We start from the raw sequence: 18,653 nt of genomic DNA on the forward strand, positions 1-18,653 counted from the left end.
TGAGGCAGGCTTAAGACAGCTAAGTGTATTATCTTCATGATTAGAATTCAGTATAATGTCAAAGAGAAGGTGATGAGAGAACAACCAAAATCTATGCCATTTGCTGACCACATTGCAATTTGGGGAGATAATGAGGAGAAGGTGCGGACAGGAATTGATTTACTTTACAAAGGAAAGTTTAATATGTCCTATTCAGTACATGCATATCTCCATCATTAGATGGTGTCATTATGACTATTATTACTCCTTTGCAAAGTGAAAACCGTCAATACGGAATGATTCTAATATCTTGTAACGAGTTGATTTATGTAATGAAGAGAAGAAATTTTGGAATGAAGGTTAGTGCTGTGAGAAACAAGACTTTCATCATTACGAGAGGTAATAGAACAGTCAGGGAGTGCTAAGAATCGGAAATGAACCTTTGAAGTACTGAAGCAATTAGAGGCACGCAACTGTGAACTTGCATCCAGGAGATGGCGGGTTCGAACCCCACTGTCAGCAACCCTGAAGAATTTTTTTCTGTGATTTTCCATTTTCACACCAGGCAAATGCTGGGGCTGTACTTTAATTAAGGCCATGACCACTCCCTTTACTACCCCATCGTCACTGTAAGACCTATCTGTGTCGTTGCGACGTGAAGCAAATTGTTAAAAAACATACATTTGGGCAGCCTGATGTCATAAGATGGAATTTTTGGTGGAGAAATTAAGATCTACACGTTTCTATCGGTGTGTTTATTTATTCAGTTACAAGAAATTAATTTCATTTTAAGCCCTTATTGTCAATAGTCTAAGGCTACAGTTGGTCTTAGCACATGGGCAGAGTTTAATCTCATGCGACCAGCGAAGACACCTACCTTTCTTCTATTGGCACAACTTGACTTCCGGTCTTTGCATTTTTAAAACAAAAGTTCCTCCTACGAATCACCTTGCAACAAGACTAATTACAAAGAATTGTTCCGATCTTCGAGTTCAACATATCAAGAATCCGTCCAACAGCCATATATTCAACAAAATATTTTGTGTGTGCTAACAATACTAGCTCAAAAAGTATTGCACATCATCACTGTTTTACAGTTTTAAACATTCTCACTTGACGTATTCACCAAGCAAATCATATTTTTATTCTTTTAAATGTGTTAATAATATCCTTGTATTTTAACTTGTCTTTTGCCTATCCTCTGATGTCCATAATGTGGATGAAACATGTCCTGAATTAACATAGTTATTGTGTCTTGAAAAATAAACTACTGCTGTTGTAAAAGGAGAATTTTTTATTAAGAATCTTAAAGATTATTTAGTCGTCAGAAATAAACAAAATATCTAGATACACAAATGACAGTGTTAAATTAAGTCGCACCAATCTCGTGCAACCTCAAAAGCATTTGGTGTTGCAAGGAGATCATCTTGTACTGTACAAGATGCAGGTCACAGCGTGCAATCAAGTAGATGTTCCATAGTCTGGGGATCCCCGCTGTCCCGGTTGACATTGTCTAGAAGGAAATGCCAACTCCAGAGCAAAGACGATCCAAGTTTGTTCGTGCCCAGGTGGGAGGCTTATTCTCAAGTCGAGAAAACCACATTAGTTTTCTTGCTGTAGTCGATGTAGTTAGCAAGACTGCATTGGCAGCTGCCTCACGACAAATCGTTGCAAGCTGGTAGATGACCAGTGTGTGAGAGACATTGTATGTCAAAGATATGCCAGTGAAATGCAAGAAGGTTTCATACTCATCCTAATTGGGATCTATATTGACATGAACTGTGACTAAACAAAACCTAAGTAAGATCCAGGCAGCTGAAATGAGATTTTTGAGGAGCATACAGGGAAAGACAAGATGAGAAGATGGAATACAAAATGCGGAAATAAGGGGAAGAGTGAGCGTGAAACTTCAAGAAGAGGTTGACATAGCAAAGCTGAAATGGTTTGGACTCGTGAGTAGAATGCCAAGAAAGAGAATTCCAAAGAGAACAATCATGGATACAGTGATTGCAAAGAGGCCTAGGGGATGGCCTAGAATGAGATGGAGAAGCTCTGTAATGGACTGTGTTGAAATTATGGGAGTCTATAGCAATAAAGTTCCAGAAGAGGAGTGGTGGATAGATCAAGCAAAGTGGAGGGCTTTGGTACAATACCCTCCACAGAGAGAATTAGGAAAAGGGAATGGATGAAGATGATTTATTATGTTATAGGGCAGAGGTGTGTTAGTGGCATCATATCCCCTCTTGCGCCACCTCACGGTGTGGGTGGGGATGTGTAGAATAACATGAACGGTAACCCCTGCCTGTTGTAAAAGACGACAAAAAGGGCCCCAGAGGCTCTTAACTTGGGAACGCGGCTTGGCGACCACGGAGCCCTTAGCTGAGAACTGGTATTGCTTCCACTTGTGCCAAGCTCCTCACATTCATCTTTGCTATCCAACCTCCCTTGGTCAGCTCTTGTTCTTTTGCTACCCCGACGGTATTAGGTTTGCGAGACTTAGGAAGTCTTTCATTTTCGCGCCCTTCATTTTTCAAAGTCTCGGGTCTTTTCCATTTTTTTTTTTCTCTGATCAGTGTCATATAGAAGATGGTTGCCCAGTTAAAACAATAATCACAACCATCACCTCTTGCACCGTCTTAGTCACGATACCAGTTACAACAACTGTAAGCAGACTGCCTCAAGAATGGGTTCAGTGTCTGTAAAACTTGCTTTAAAAGAATCTATATGCTACATGAAGACTTACACTAAGAAACACCACCATGCACATACAGTTGAACCTTGGATTGCGAGCATAATTCGTTCCGGCAACATGCTTGTAATCCAAAGCGCTCGTATTTCAAAGCAAGTTTTCCCATAAGAAACAATTGAAACGCGGATGATTCGTCCACAACACAAAAAATTAAAGTTCACTTTACCTTACCATAGAATCATTGTTGGTGTGAGGGTGATGAGATATGACATGAGAAGAGTTACTGTGTAGCACGAATTTCACAAACGGAATCACTGCTACCTGTTGGCTTACTGGAATTTTTTCTTTTCGTGCAGCTTTAACGAGGAACCTGTCCAATGTGACATTGCATTGTCATTGAACTGATTCATCGCTTGCACTGCTACAGCCTTATTCGGGTGGTGTTTCCCTACAAAATTTTGCACCGTTTCCCACATTTTGCACTTCTCCTGAATCTCAGTTGAAGTGAGAGATTCCAATGACTTTTCCTCCTCCTTTTTGCCCAGACGAGATCTCCTCCATAACATCCCCCTGTTGTTCGCGATGCAGGTCCATCAGTTCATTGGTGGTCCTGGCTATGTTCTTCCACCAGCTCTTGAATGTCCACGTCTTTCACCTCCAGCTCCATAGTCTTTCCTAAGGACACAATTTAATCAACAATCGGCAGCTCATTGTCACCAACAATCCCCTCAAAGTCATGTCCAAGAACACAGTCAGGCCACAGCTTTCCCCAAGCGGAAGTGAGAGTTCTCTTGGTGACTCCATCCCTAGCTTTATCGATGATGATCTTCAGGCAGTTCACGATGGGGAAATGATTTCTCCCAAACTCACGGAGGGGAAGGTTTGTTCCTTCGGTCAATTCGAAGCATCGCTGAAATAGTGCTTTGGTGTGTAGGTTCTTGAAGTTCAGAATGGGTTGCTGATCCTTAGGCTGGAATAGTTTTGAGAGGAAGGAACTTACCCTTAACGAACTTGATTTCCTCCAGTAAGTCGTCCTCAAGGCCTGGAGGATGAGCAGGAGCATTGTCCATAACCAGCAAGACTTCGAGCAGCAAATTATTTTCTGAAAGGTATTTCTTCACTACAGGACCAAAGACCACGTTCATCCATTCAATAAAGACACAGGGGAGGGGAAAAATAGGCGCATGTGACGCTCGTATTGCGGAACCCCACTCGCTTATCAACTTACAATTTATTTAAAATGTTTGCTCGTCTTGCTAAACACTCGTAGACCAAGTTACTCGCATTCCGAGGTTTCACTGTACCTTGACACTGGTAGTGTAATAATTTATTAACATACATGTAATCTTTCCTATACCTCCTTCTGAGTACTTAAGAAGTAAACTTTTTGAGCAGAAATTCATGAATCAGGAACTTTTTACTTCCTAATTTTCGATTATGTGATATCTTCTTAAACTGCTGTATCATGTTCATAGTCGTATATTTTTGCATTTAGTGGGTGGATAGCTGATTTTAACAATTTAGGTATTGCACTCTGAAATAATTGTTTTTGTATTCTGACAACGAAACTCGGTACAGATTAGAAAATATAGTCTTTTTATGTGTTGTTACTGTATCTATTGTAATATGATGAATATAATTTTTATACTTATTTTTCTCAGGTTACAGTCTGGTTTTACTGAGGCTGAAGTCCTCCAGATATTCTGTGATACATGTGAGGCAGTGTCTCGATTACACCACTGCCAGACACCAATAATCCATCGTGATTTAAAGGTGGGTATAGGAGACTGTTCTGAGGTAGGTGCTGTTGATGCAGGCATACAGTTATGTTTATATGCTAACTTAATTTAGGGGTAAAATGTTATTCAGATGTAAAAATAAACCGGTTCATCAGTTCACCAGGATATCAACATGGCAATTAAAAAAAAAAAATGTTTTACAGCAAATCATGTGACTGTATTGTGAGCAGGTGTTTAACTGGACAGTCAAGCAGTGATCAGTAAAGTCACACACATTGCAGTGAAACCACTCATCAAAAATAGAATGGTCATCGTCTTTGTACATTTTGGAGAGACTGCTGTTTGAAGCAAAACTGAATCAGATTTATTAATTTTGGGACCAAATCTGGAAGTGGTTAAGCATTTGTAAATGTAGAAAGTAACACTATATACACAAATAATCCCCACATCTTAAATTTAGAACAAGATTTTTTTAGAATGTGTGTTTTTTGTACAGCTTTGTTAAATATTTATATTGAAAACTGTAAATACTGCAGAACAATAAACACATCCACCCTGAATTACCAATTTGCGTTAGTAAATAAAAATTTATCAGGTACAAACCACAACCTGCATAAGAGAAACATGTCAGGAAGAAGAATAAGAAGAACTGGAGGTACAAACTGATAACTAATCTTTGTTGAATTCAAGATTCTTTCTTCGTGATTGACTGGGAGACGTGCAATGCTGATTTTCTTACAAAAAACTGACTTATTTAATTCAAAACTATATATGAGTCATCCACTGTTAGCCCACTGCTATTGATATGGCTTTCAAATGACACATCCATTCTGGTGAGCGCATGTCCAAACCGCCTCTCTTCAGTTGCATATCCTGTTTTGAATTTCTAGGAACTTAGCTCTTTGTCCACAACATGCCTGGCAGTTACTCATTGCTTGTTCAAGACGAGCTGTATTTTTTCCCAGTCATAAGTAAATCTTGTACACATCACACTTTCTTCCACCAGCGCGATTAGCAGTTTGCCCTGCCTTTTGATTAAAGTGGAGCTTTTCTTTAGCTGTGAACTACCTATAATGGGAAATCGCACCAGCCCTCCTAAACATGTGATATTACTTAAAATGATACGCCACAAATGATGTGTTATGTACACTGCACGTTTCTTGCCTGGGCTGGGAACAGAATGGGCAGAAAAATATCTGCATATGTCAGGAGCACTGTACCAACCTTGATGCAGATAGTTCATGTATCCCAACTTTTTTTTTGGGTCAAATTTTGAAAAAGTTGGGTTTATATGCTAATCTCATTTCCAAAATTTAACATTAGAACTGTCATGCAAGAGAGGAGGGATTTTAGACAGTACAGATTCAGAAATAAGAAACTGGCAAACTTAGTTTAAAGCCTAATTAAATAAGACTATGGAACTCCAAGGAATGAAAAATCCATTCTTCCTGTTATTAACATGAGTATATCACTTATAAGGATGGTAGAAAGACAGGATAAAATTGAGGGCTTACATTATCCTACCCAGTGTGGAGGGGTTGAGTGGCAAAGAAGAAAAGATTATTATTATTATTATTATTATTATTATTATTATTATTATTATTATTATTATTATTATTATTATTATTATTATTATTGTTACTATGATGATGATGATGATGATGATTTTTAGGCCCTTTCCCTTTTCGCTATTTAACATGCGCTCACCAGATGATGATGATGATGGTGATGGTGATTGTAAATTTCTTGTCTTAGATGTATGTTTTGATAGCATAACTCAGATGCTAGAATCAAAAAATGTCATGGAAATTATGGAGATACAAAGGGCACTAGGAAAGTTTTGCAATTTGAGTGAACACTTTAGACTTTTTCAGAATAATTTCCGCCACACTCAATACACTTCTCTATACGTCGAAACCAGTCACTGAACCAAATCTGCCACTTTTCTTCGGTTACATTTTCACACTCTTGATCCCATGCTGCAAGAAGCTCCTCGTCGGATGCAAAACGCCGCCCTTTCAGCTTCATCTTCACCTGGGAAGAGTGCGAAGTCGCATGGGGCAAGATCAGGACTGTGTGGAGAGTGATCAAGCACAGTCAACCCTGATCTGGCAAGAAAATCCATTGTTACATTAGCATGATGTGCTGGAGCATTGTCGTGATGCAAGGGCCAAGTGTTGAGCTTTGACCTTAGATGGAGCTGCTTGAGAGCCTGGATGGCCTGAGAGGCAGACAAGTCTCACTGTACCATTTCGCAGTAAATGTTCTTTCCTTTTCTTCACTGACCTTGACTTCCGCACAGTCACAGGAGTACCCTTATCTTCAAACAGCCACACCTTATTCTGGAATTTTGTTGGGACATCGTAATAATAAAGCCAAGTTTCGTCACCTGTAACGATGTTATTGACGTTACGCGAAGTCCCATTTTCCAACTGTTTTAGCATTTTCCGGCACCATTTCACTCGATGTGACCCCTTTGTTCCTCTGAAAATGAATGGGGCACCCAAAGGGAACAAACCTTTCTAACATTGAGATGGTCGTGTAGAATTGAATGAATAGCTGGTGCAGGGATGTGGAGGGTCTCTTCTACCTGCCGATATGTCAACCGCCTGTCTTGCTGCAACATTTTCCTCTTAGCTTCAATGTTTTCCTCAGTCACTGATTCAGATGGTCGCCCAGAACGACAATCGTCTTCAACCTCAAAATTTCCCCTCTGGAACTCTTTGTACCAGCGGGAAATTGTTGTCCAATGTGGACAGTCTTTCCCCAGCACAGGAGTAATTTCCTCCAGGCACTGGTCAACAGTTAATCCACGAGCAAAATTGTAGCAGATAAATGCGCGATATTCACCTTCAGACCACACTGACGTCTTAACGCTATGAGCCCGGACATTTCAAGATGGCGTCCCTACCCTGTGCCGGCGTAATTTAGACTGTCAGAAAAAAAATCACAGTTCTGTCAGTTTTCGCATTATAAATTAACAAATTTATGTACGTATTCTACAAAGAGTGGGTTATCCCATGAAATCAAATAAAAAATGCTTACCTTCAGCATTGGAAAGAAACTTAGGCTACAATATTGGTCCATTCTGATATCCTTGTTCACGCATTTGAATTTCTAATTCACTAGAAAAGTTCGATAGTTTTTAGTCACTGAATAACAGAATTACACATTGTTATTCCCAGTACTTAGCTTTGGTATGGTAACACTCAAAACATTCTCCTATGCAAAGACCTACGTCACATTTACGCCAATGTATGGTTGTCATTTTCTTCACAGCACGACCGGTGTTATGTTTGGACTTGTCGTAGCAAGCCTTACACGTACGCTGCGCGTGTCCTTCCTTCTTCGTGCCTACTGCAGGTATTCTGTCTGGAAAATGATCTCTACCTACTAGCCTTCCTGCAGTTGATGCTGGTGATTCTTCAGTAATTTCGGCCCCAACACTACTCACCAAATCATCCGCTAAACGTTCCCAAAATTTCGAAAGGGAAAGTTTTTGTGAAGAAGCCTTACGGTACAGTATATAGGCATTCATAATGGCAAGATCAAACAGATGGAACAGTAATTTTATCCACTACTTGATGAATTTCCTTGTGAATGCATAATATGCCAACAATTGGTTGGACTTATCAACACCAATATTGAATTTGTTATAGTCTGCTAAAGTAGATGGTTCGGATTTCTCGTAGCTCCCTCTTGCTGCAGGTACTTCCGTCATGTCATCATGTGCAGTGCTCGGCATGCACATGTCTCGAACATCTTGCCACTTTATTGCTAGAAGGTGTTCTTTCTGCAGTGACTTTTTTCACCCTTTTTCAGTTTTTTCGCGAACTCTGATTTTGGCATTCCTTCCGATTTGCTTTAGTCTGACAGTCCCACAGATGGTCTTGTACAGTATAAATCGACTACTTGAGAGATGATTGCAGACTGTTGCCTCACTACACTTTCATTCTAAATCTGTGAAGTCAATATATCTATCATTAGAACACACACACACAAATTTGAGCTTATCTAACCGGAGCACGCGAGGAGTACGTATGTCAGCAATTACGTAAGATCTAACTGAGCGCACTTGGCTACGAATCATCATCCCTAAGTTGCACCACCAATCACTATTGATCGACAACACCTAACGATAGTAAAGGAAATCGACAACACGTCAAAGCAAAAACTAATTCGATAATGTGAATAGCTTTCGAGTGGCTGAATTTCAAATATCGTGGTAGTAGTATTACTAACAGCGGCACTCAGGCGCACGCCGCCTGGTAGTAATATTACTACCAGCGGGCGCATAGTGTTAACTTGCTTTCAGTCCCACTGCTTGCTAACAACTGGTGTGAAAGTCGCGCCTTGCTGTCTTCAAGACCGGTTTTCACCCCTCTTTTCATCCCTCACCATAACAGGGGTGTCCAGCCAACTGTTTTTGTGTATTGCAAAACTTTCCTAGTGCCCTTTGTATTCTTTGGTGAACTACAGAGCTTAAAGTGTTCTGAATTAGAAGACCTTTTCTTCTTTCCTTACCATTTAACTAGACAGTTTTGGCTATAATTTGAAGGAAAATATACAGGTTTAATACAACTTGCATTTTCTTTTGCTTCCCAAGTTGTGGACACACGGAAGAACTCTTTCGGGACAAAAAGCATGCACTTTCATGTCTATGAAAAACTTGAAAGTAGCAGAACATAAAACTACTAGTACTAATCTTGCGTCACTCCAAGACAATAACGCCAGATTTTAATGAAACCATCCCTAACCTGAAGAACAGATGCTGCTTGCTTCGGGTTTCAGTGTCATTTCTTCCACTGGGGACCATCACCCATCTTAAGAAGCTCCACTGCCCAAAGATGTTGGCTCCTATAGACAGTCTATTATTGTTGAGAGCTGGCATTCATTGTGCAAAAGCCAACCATCTTAGGGTGATTTAATTCATACTGAAAGGAAATAATTAACTCTATAAACTCTAGGAGAACCGATTCCCATCAACAACTCTTCTGTGTATAATAGATACTTCGTTGTGGCTGGGTCATGACTTTGGAATTCACTTCCTACTGCTGTCAGGAAATTTAAGACAATCTCAAAATTTAAGATTGCATGCAGAGATTACTTGCTGACTACAGCTGACTATTTTGTGTGATTGTGATATGTAGACTACTAACATTGCCACGGAAGCATGCTGTTTACTCTCATACAGTAGGTAATATTAGGTTGTTCTTGTAATAATAGTTACCTTTGATGTCCTGTACATAGAGTTGAAGTACAGTAAAATGTCATTGTAACGAACGCCAGTTTAACTAAATGTTCAGAATAACAAAAATATTTTTAGGCCCTTTCCCTTTTTGCTATTTAACGTGTGTTAAAATATTTCATTGTAATGAATTTAAAACTTTCAGTATAACAAATTAAATGTAGCTTTTTTTTTTTTCAAAATATAATTGAAATTCATCCTATTTTATTCGAGAGGTATTTTGCACATGCCTGTATACAGCGAATAACAGACGGCACAGTCTATACGACACACAGGTGAAACTACCCAATTACAAATCAGGGGAAAGTAAGCAAAGGCATCACAATTCTGACAAGCGGGTTGCCTACCAACAGCACACTAAGATTATCTTATTCGGTTTTGGTGTACCGGTACTGAACATCATTACAGTAAAGCTTCGTTAATTCAAAGTCGTTGGGACGTAAAAATCGGACTTCGAATTAACTGTCAACTCGTAATTCAGAAATGCCAAACCTTGCCGCATCACAGAATATTCTAAGACCCATTACTGCATGCAATTGACCTTGATTCACAGTTCAATCCTTTCAAATGTCATGGAAAAAGCTATTTCCAAAATATATCCAACAAATCCATTTTATATGCCCTGTACTTGCACGGAAAGTGCCCGACGCTCTTAAAATGTCATGGCTTATCGAAGTTCCTTATGTTGAGGGGATAAAGTCCCTCACTTCCCTGTGCATTGCAACACTATACAATGGCCCCAACCCTTGTACAGTTTCCCAACTGGCACTTCTCTCATAAGTCCGTTTGGGCTTGGCATTAAAAGAAACAATGAAGTTTCATCAGCATTGATGATGTCGTTCGGTGCGTACGAATTGATTGTATGGGCCATGTTTTTTCGTCAGTGTTCACGGATTCTGCTTCACCGCACACTGCCTGCTACGTGATAGTGTGGCGTTCCTTAAAACCCTGAATACAAAAGAATTATGATTTCACTCGAACCTAGTAAATATGAAGTACACTGAAGACACAATGAAGTGCGTTAAAAGTGCGGAAAGCTACCGTGTACATTCCAAAAGTCGCGTTCTATCATCATGCGGATAAATGTTGAATTTAAGTTAGTCTGTAAAATCCTTTTTTATTTTATTTTATGTAAAGGCAGTTTTGAATATAATTTGTGTTAATTTCAAGGGCAGTGGTTGCTGACTACCTTGAATATTTGTTTGTGTCTGGGAGTGTTCGAAGAAAATCACAGACTTTTTGAAAAAATAAAGTTGAGGCGATAGTGTACCGGTACAGGGTAAAATTTTAAATGCTGAATACTTCTTGCAAGTACCTGTACTTTATATCATTACTTCATGTATGGATCCTAATTTTCCTTCCATTTAATAAATACAGTATTAAGGTTTTTTATGTGCAAATTCATGTTGAAATAACATAGATTCTTCAACAGGTTTAGCAATAGGCGAGTTCTTAAGAATTGACTTATTTCATTATAACAAAATTTCACTTTAACAAATTAATTTCCGAGGTTCCCAAAATTTTGTTGTACTGGTATTTTACTGTATTATTAGGAACATCCAAATGCTATATACTAATTGTAAAAGCTGTGTCAGAATTGGAGATGGTCACTCTGAATGGTTCAATACAACCAAAGGAGTACAACAGGGAAGTGCCTTATCACCTCTTCTATTCATAGCAGTTATGGATACCATTTTGAAGGAACTAAAAGGAAAAGGTAATAAAGATCTTCAGGCTCTGGTGTTTGCAGATGATGTGGCAATATGGGATGAAACAGAGAAGGGAGTGCAAAATAATGTGAATGCGTGGTGTAAGAAGTTTGATGATTATGGAATGAAATTGAACCCATCAAAAACAGTAACATTGAAAATCAGCGGACATAATACAGAATGCAACATAAAAATACAGTACCACCAAGTTGACGTACACCAATTCAGTTATTTAGGAAGCGTAATGGCTAGTAATAACAGAGCTGAGATAGAAAAAACAAACAGAGTAACCAAAGGCTCTAACTTTTACAGTATCGTTAAGACACCTACTATGGGATGAGAAGGTCCCACAAAGACCAAAAATGACCCTGTACAAGTCATATTTCATTCCCATCCTTACATATTCTCTGAAAACTGCACACTAACATCAAAGTAGGATTCAAGCCTGTGAAATGATATTTCTTAGAACTGCCCTCCAAAAGACCTGACTTGATCACGTGAAAGATGATGAGATCTGATCTAACCTAGGTCTAAATGAATCGATGGAGGAAAGACTTAGGTCATCTAGACATAAATGGTTTGGGCATGTTAAACGAATGAATAGCACAAGGTTACCATGTGCTTATTTGGAAGAGAGAATAACAGGTAGAAGACCAAGAAGAAGATGGATGGACCAACTGAGGGAAGACGTAGAGGGAAGAGGATGGAATTGGGAATCTGTCTTGGACAACAAAATGTTTTTGAATAGGCAACTTTGAAAGACGCTCGTTTTCAAACACCCTACCTGGCTTGCTGGAAGGGCAAACCGATGATGATGATGATGATGATGATGATCGCTGTTTATTGCCATACTTGTTTTCACTTTACGTTATCATGTATTGTGTTCTATTTATGCATTGGCTTATATTTTCAAGTTTGATTTTACTTGTTTTTAATTAGTTTCTTTTTACCGTTATGCTCCAGACTTCTTTATTTTTGTTGCTGAGTTTTCTTTCTTTCTTTCTTTCTTCATTATATTTCCAAATCTGTTATTTAGCTTAATTAACTTGGATTTTAGAATAGTATACAGGATGTAAGAATAAGGTATGTTATGAGTCCGAAAAAGCTCTATTTCATCAAAGGAGTTGGATGTGCAGTTATGGTTGCTCAGCTTTGGGCCTGTATTTGGCAGCTCTGAAGATGGTTTTCCGTGGTTTCTCATTTTCACACCAGGCAAATGCTGGGGCTGTACCTTAATTAAGGCCACGGCTACTTCCTTCCCACTCCTAGACTTCCTGTCCCATCGTCGCCATAAGATCTATCTGTGTCGATGCGACATAAAGCAACTTGTAAAAAAAAATAAAAATTGATTTTTGTTGCTAAGTCCATATCAGCGCCGAGGTACAAGAAAATGGTTGAACAGAATTTGATGAAAATCGGTATGTTAAGTTGGGGAATAAGGAATTTTATTCACCCTTTTCGAAATGGTTGTTTCGGGGAAGGTGCCAAAAATTTAATTTTTAATATTATTTATATCTTATTCAGTTTTACCGTACCGACTATAATAATATTGGTGGTGATGGTGATTATTGGGAAGAATGAGAAAAAAGTCATGAAGGAACAATCGATTGAATATCAACACAAGAGGGAGTCATGAAAGAAAGGACGTCTCACAAAGTTGGAAGAAAACTAAATGTGAAGGCCTGCAATATAGAAAGCTCATAAAATTTATCAACAATAAGATTACAGTGACCATTGTTTGTTGTGATGTGCTTTGTGTATTCTGCTGCCATTTATCTCTGATAGTTGGGCTTACTGCTGCGTAGGTGCATATCTAGTATAACAGTCTGCCTGAATATTAGCAGGAAGTAGCTGGGGAGTTAGAGATCTCTCTTCTTTAGCATGCCATTCCTCTGGTTCATTAATTTTCTGATACTACTGGTACGTAACACACTGGATCATCATAGTATTCCAGCTATTCGATCTCTACTCCGAGGCAGTATGTACCGTTAGTCAATACGTGATTGAAATGGTGTCTGATGATTACTGTTCTTGCTACTGTAGTCAGTGCTGAGCAACAGTTCCAATATATATTCTCTTACACAACGCTTCTCCAGCCCGCAAGGCCTATTACATAAATATCTGTGGATTCTGTCCTAGACTTTTACTAGTAAGAAAAGTAATGGGCATTTAAGTCCTTTAGAAAGGTTCCTCAAACAACTTTCAGAATGAAGAGGTAACTTGTCATGTTCTGGCAGAGTGTGCATTTCCTTTTAGAGATTTTATTTTGAGCAGCAAACTGTCTAAAATGAAATTATCACTGTATCTCATGCCATGGAAATCGTTAACCTGGCAATTCTTAAGCATAGAGTCTCAAATATTTTTTGCTTCTACTAAGAAACTTATTACTTGTACATTGACAGTAAGTTGATTTAAGTTTCTTTTTTGACATATTCATACTGGCTTTGAATGTGCTGAGATTAATTTCAGTTCAAACTAATTTCCAGTTGAGATTTTTAATTTGCCTTTTTTGAAGAATATTTTGTTTCACAGGATCTAATTTGGTTGAGATCTGTATGTGAGAAGATGTAAGTAAGCACGTGAATAATTTTGCTCACATTTTGAGTTACATTGTACTGAGTCACCTGACTTGCTTTTATCTTCAGTCTTTTTGTTGCATCTTCATGTTGTACCATTGGTTAGGCCTGTGTGGGACTTCATTGGAATTGACATAGGACTGACGACCTTAGATGTTAGGCCCCTTTAAACAACATGTAGAATTGACATATTTTGGTAAGTTTGGCAGTGTATGAGAAACTGCTCCTGATTTGTTTCCATCATACCCTGGGTATTTCCATCTTTTCACTTTCCACTGTAAAAGAATCAGTTTTATAATCACCTCTTTACTGAAGTGTAAATCACAAACTCTACTTTATCCAAAAGTTGCCGATCTTTCTGTGGAATTGTCTCCCACTTTTTAAAATTCATCCTTGTCCTTAGGCGTCCTGATAAAATCTCCTGATTTGTAGCCTGGGACAAAACACGATATGTTGATTCTGTACTGAAATTAAAATAGTTTCTTCAACAATCCTAGCCTTTCCCTTGTACTTTCCACCTGATTATTTTTCCATGTGCATTAAACTGTTTCACTACTCTTGAATTGCATATTCCTATTTACAGTATGTAATATTTGTTCTACCAAGCTGTGACACACTTTCAGCATACATACTAATTGAATATTTGCATCCGTGAATAAAACAAGTCACGTGCAAAGGCATAAATGTAACCCTTTCATAATTCAACACTGCATCACTTCACTGTAAGATCAAGGAGGAGTGATGTTCTGTCACAAGCCAGCCTGTCTGTTCATCACACTATCAAGCAGCAGGAGCACAGACTCGTTGTTTATCTACATAGGAGTCACCACAATTCTATACGTTATGGTAGAACAGAACATCGAAATTGATTTGCAGGCAGCTGAGATTATATTACCGTATTTTCTCGTGTATTAGACCCCCTCGTGTAATAGACCCCCCGCCCCTCCCCTGGCTGTACCACCTATGGATGAGAAAACAAGTTTACTTTAGTGGAGAAATATTCGTGGTACTATAGAAATACAAAGATTACAGAAAATTAATACTAAAACGGAAATCAGTATGTTGGAAGAAATTTTGCTCTGTTCCAACGAGAAACAACCCTTGGGGTTGCAACAGGAGTGGCATTGTTGTTCTATAACAATATTGATGATAGGCTGAGGTAATGGCCTATTTTTCTTAAGTAATGTCAGTTTGGCTAGTCCAACAAAGTGATTGTTTAATATCTCGTAATTCGGGCCAATATAGGTATTTTTTGGAGAGAAGTAGGTTTAAAACGTGATCAAAACCACCCAATATAATTATTGTTTTACTCGCCAACGTATCTAACAAATAATAATAATAATGATAATAATAATAATAATTTTCATGTCCCCACTTACTTTCAACAATTTTCGGAGACTCCAAACAAAACATACTATAGTATGCGTTAATAAAAAAATGGAGACAACGAACGCACAGAATCAAACTTCATGAAGACGTTGTTATTATTATTATTATTATTATTATTATTATTATTATTATTATTATTATTATTATTATTATTATTATTATTATTATGAATATCCAATACAAATGAACCCTATTTTACAAAGTATTTTAGGGTCATAAATGATGCTGATTTACAGAACCAGTTTACGAAAGAGGCGATGAATGAAAATTAGGAAATGTTTGTAACAGCATGTCTGTATGAGAATATGGTATAGTGGTTGTGAAAGCTGAATATTACTGCAGTTCAAATGAGAGTCCAAATCAAATCTTGCTCTTGTAAACGCCAGACAATCGAATATTAAATGATCAACTTTTTGAGTAGACCCACAAAAGCAAGAATAGTTATCTGTCAAAATAATTTTAAAACATTTGAAATATGATTTGAAATGTCCATGGCCTGGCATAAATTGTGTTAACTCAAAATTTGGCACCAAAAGTTTGCACTGAAATCGGTTGTACACTGTGGGAAAATATACTCTTTTAGTAACGGATCCATTTGAAGCAGAAGTCCACAGAAGGTTCCATTGATTCAAGATATATTCTTTGATTTGTCTTCTTGCATAGCATAAGGGAGGACTGTCATTCATGACTTCTCAATTTGATTGAGCAGCAGCTTTTGCTAGTTGATCAGCTCTCTCATTTCCGATGGATCCAGTATGTCCACGAATCCAGGAAATGCAGATATGACGTTTTTGGTGAGCTATAGTTCTTATAGCACCTGCTGATGGGTTCATATTATATTTGTTATCTATAGACTTCAACGCAGGTTGCAAATCACTGAGTATTTGGACCCTTTTGTTGTTGTCATGACTCGACTGTATTGCACACTTAATGGCTAGTAGTTCTACCTGAAACACCGAGCAGCAGGAGGATAGTTTATACTGTGCTGTAAAAACTTCACTTTCGTTTTTGTATATTACAAAAGCACACCCAACAAGGTCCTTACCGTTGTATTTTGATGTACGAGAGCCATCGGTATAAATGATGCAGTAATGAGTGTCTATGCATTTGATATGGAGAATCTTCTTGAACAATCTTGGATGACCTGACTGTAAAAGAGTGGCATTGTTGTTCTATAACAGTATTGATGATAGGCTGAGGTGATGGCCTATTTTTCTTAAGTAATGTCAGTTTGGCTAGTCCAATGGCAGTCAAAAAGAGCGGCTCAATTCCAGAAATAATAAGTGCTGCATTGGTAGAAGTTGTCCGGTAAGCCTCTTTGAATTTGCAATAATTTATTCCGGGCTCATTTCTTTCCCAGTGTGTTTCAGAAAGAAGAGGCACAGTATAGAGTCGGTAGCACAAATGTCTTATAATAAATTATTTTAAGTACTTCTGAATTCAGTCCCCACGACGGTTTGCATGCAACAGTTAGTCCCTGTAAAAATTTATTAGCCTTAATTTTTAAGTTGTTGAAGTGAGTTCATCTGAATGTGAGTGTTTGTCCAGGGTAATGCCCAAAAATGATGATTGATCCTCAATTTTTATTTGATGTCCATTCATAATTATTCTTGGTTCCTTCTGTTTTCTTCTCCTTGTGAGAAACATCGCTTTGGTCTTCACTGCATTAAATTGCAGTTTGTTAGTTTCACCCCAATTAAAAACACTACTCAAGGCAGAATTTGTTCGAACGGTGAGAACTCTCACATTTTCAGCTTCAATTAGAAGAAGAGCATCATCAGCATAGGCAATGACCCGACGCCCTGTTAGAAGAATTCGCTGTAAGAGGTTGTCATAAAGGATATTCCAGAAAGCAGGGCTACATGTTGATCCTTGTGGACAGCCTTGTGGAGACTGCTTCACTCTTTGTTTACAAAAGTAAGACTGAATTAGTTTATAGAGATTTTTTGGGCATCATTTCTCCTTTAACTGGGACAAAATTTTGGGCCACCAAGCACCACTTAACGTCCAGAGAAATTTTTACAGCAACTTTCTTCATTCTTCGATTGTACCACGTCAAGAACAGCATTTTCGGTTGATTTCTGAGGGGTAAAGCCATACTGATTGCAACTTAGAAAACTATAGAAATACATGTGATACAGCTGGGCCTTATTCACACAGACATTGAGAGATGATACGCAGGGCAGCTAGAAATTACTGTATGGTATCTTAAGAAACAAAAAGAGAGATCAAGTAAACACCAGATTTGTGAAGGATGAAGGTGGCATAATTTTAACAAAGCCAGAAGAAATAAGAAATAGATGGAGAGAGTATTTTCAGAAGCTGCTGAACATAAGAACGGATGACAGTCATTCAATGGACGACCAGGAAAGGCAATTAGTTGACGAAGAAATGGATAAAGAAATTACAATGAATGAAATTGAAATGGCAGTAAGAAAGATGAAAAATGGAAAAACTGCTGGAATAGATGAAATTTCAGTGGAGATGATACAGGCAGCTGGAGCTGTAGGCCTGCAGTGGACATATCGGATTCTCAGGAATGTCTGGGAGAATAAGGAGGTCCCTGAGGATTGGCAAAAAGGAATAATCATCCTAGTTTTCAAGAAAGGTGATAAGAAAGTTTTGAAGAACTACAGGGGAATTACTCTAATATCCCATGTTGCTAAGATAATGGAAAGGATACTGGAAAGTAGAATAAGGTTGAGGGTTGAGAAGCAGATACAGGAAAATCAGTTTGGTTTCAGAAGTGGAAGGTCAACAATAGAGCCCATTTTCATTATGAGGCAACTAATGGAAAAGCATTGGGAGTACGGGAATGATATGGTGATGACATTCATTGATATTGAAAAGGCATATGACAGTGTCCCTAGGACGAAAGTTTGGGACAGTCTGGTGCAAAAAGGAATTGGACAGGGATTAATAAAAATGATCATGGCATTGTATAAGGAATGTTGTAGTTGCGTGCAAACACAAGTTGGCAGGACAAGTTGGTTCAAAATAACTAGTGGGCTGAGACAGGGAAGTGTTCTATCACCAATCCTGTTTACAATAGTAATGGATGACATCATGAGAATGGCAAAAGCAGCATATGGAGGAAGAGAAATGAACATGATGTTATTTGCAGATGATATTGTGATTTGGGGAGAAGACGACAGGAAGGTTCAAGAACAGTTGAATGTGGTGAATGGGAAGATTGAAGAATGTGGATTGAAAAAAAAGTGTAGAAAAGAGTAAAACTCTTGTTATGACTAGAGGGGAGAAAGAAGGGAAAGGTCAGATTAGACTTGCAGACAAGTCCTTGGAAGTAGTGGAAACGTTTAAATA

General features: G+C 38.3%; 1 protein-coding gene across 1 annotated transcript in view; it reads left to right on the forward strand.

Moving 5' to 3' along the window:
• Positions 1 to 18,653, forward strand: part of Nak (Numb-associated kinase) — a 330,611-nt gene that overhangs the window by 85,633 nt on the left and 226,325 nt on the right. Inside the window, exon 4 of the mRNA XM_067152785.2 lies at positions 4,330 to 4,441. Within this exon, the coding sequence (XP_067008886.2) occupies positions 4,330 to 4,441 (112 nt within the window). The remainder of the gene's footprint in view (positions 1 to 4,329; positions 4,442 to 18,653) is intronic.

The sequence above is a fragment of the Anabrus simplex genome, chromosome 8 (assembly GCF_040414725.1).
Source record: "Anabrus simplex isolate iqAnaSimp1 chromosome 8, ASM4041472v1, whole genome shotgun sequence".
Taxonomy (NCBI): Eukaryota; Metazoa; Arthropoda; class Insecta; order Orthoptera; family Tettigoniidae; genus Anabrus; species Anabrus simplex.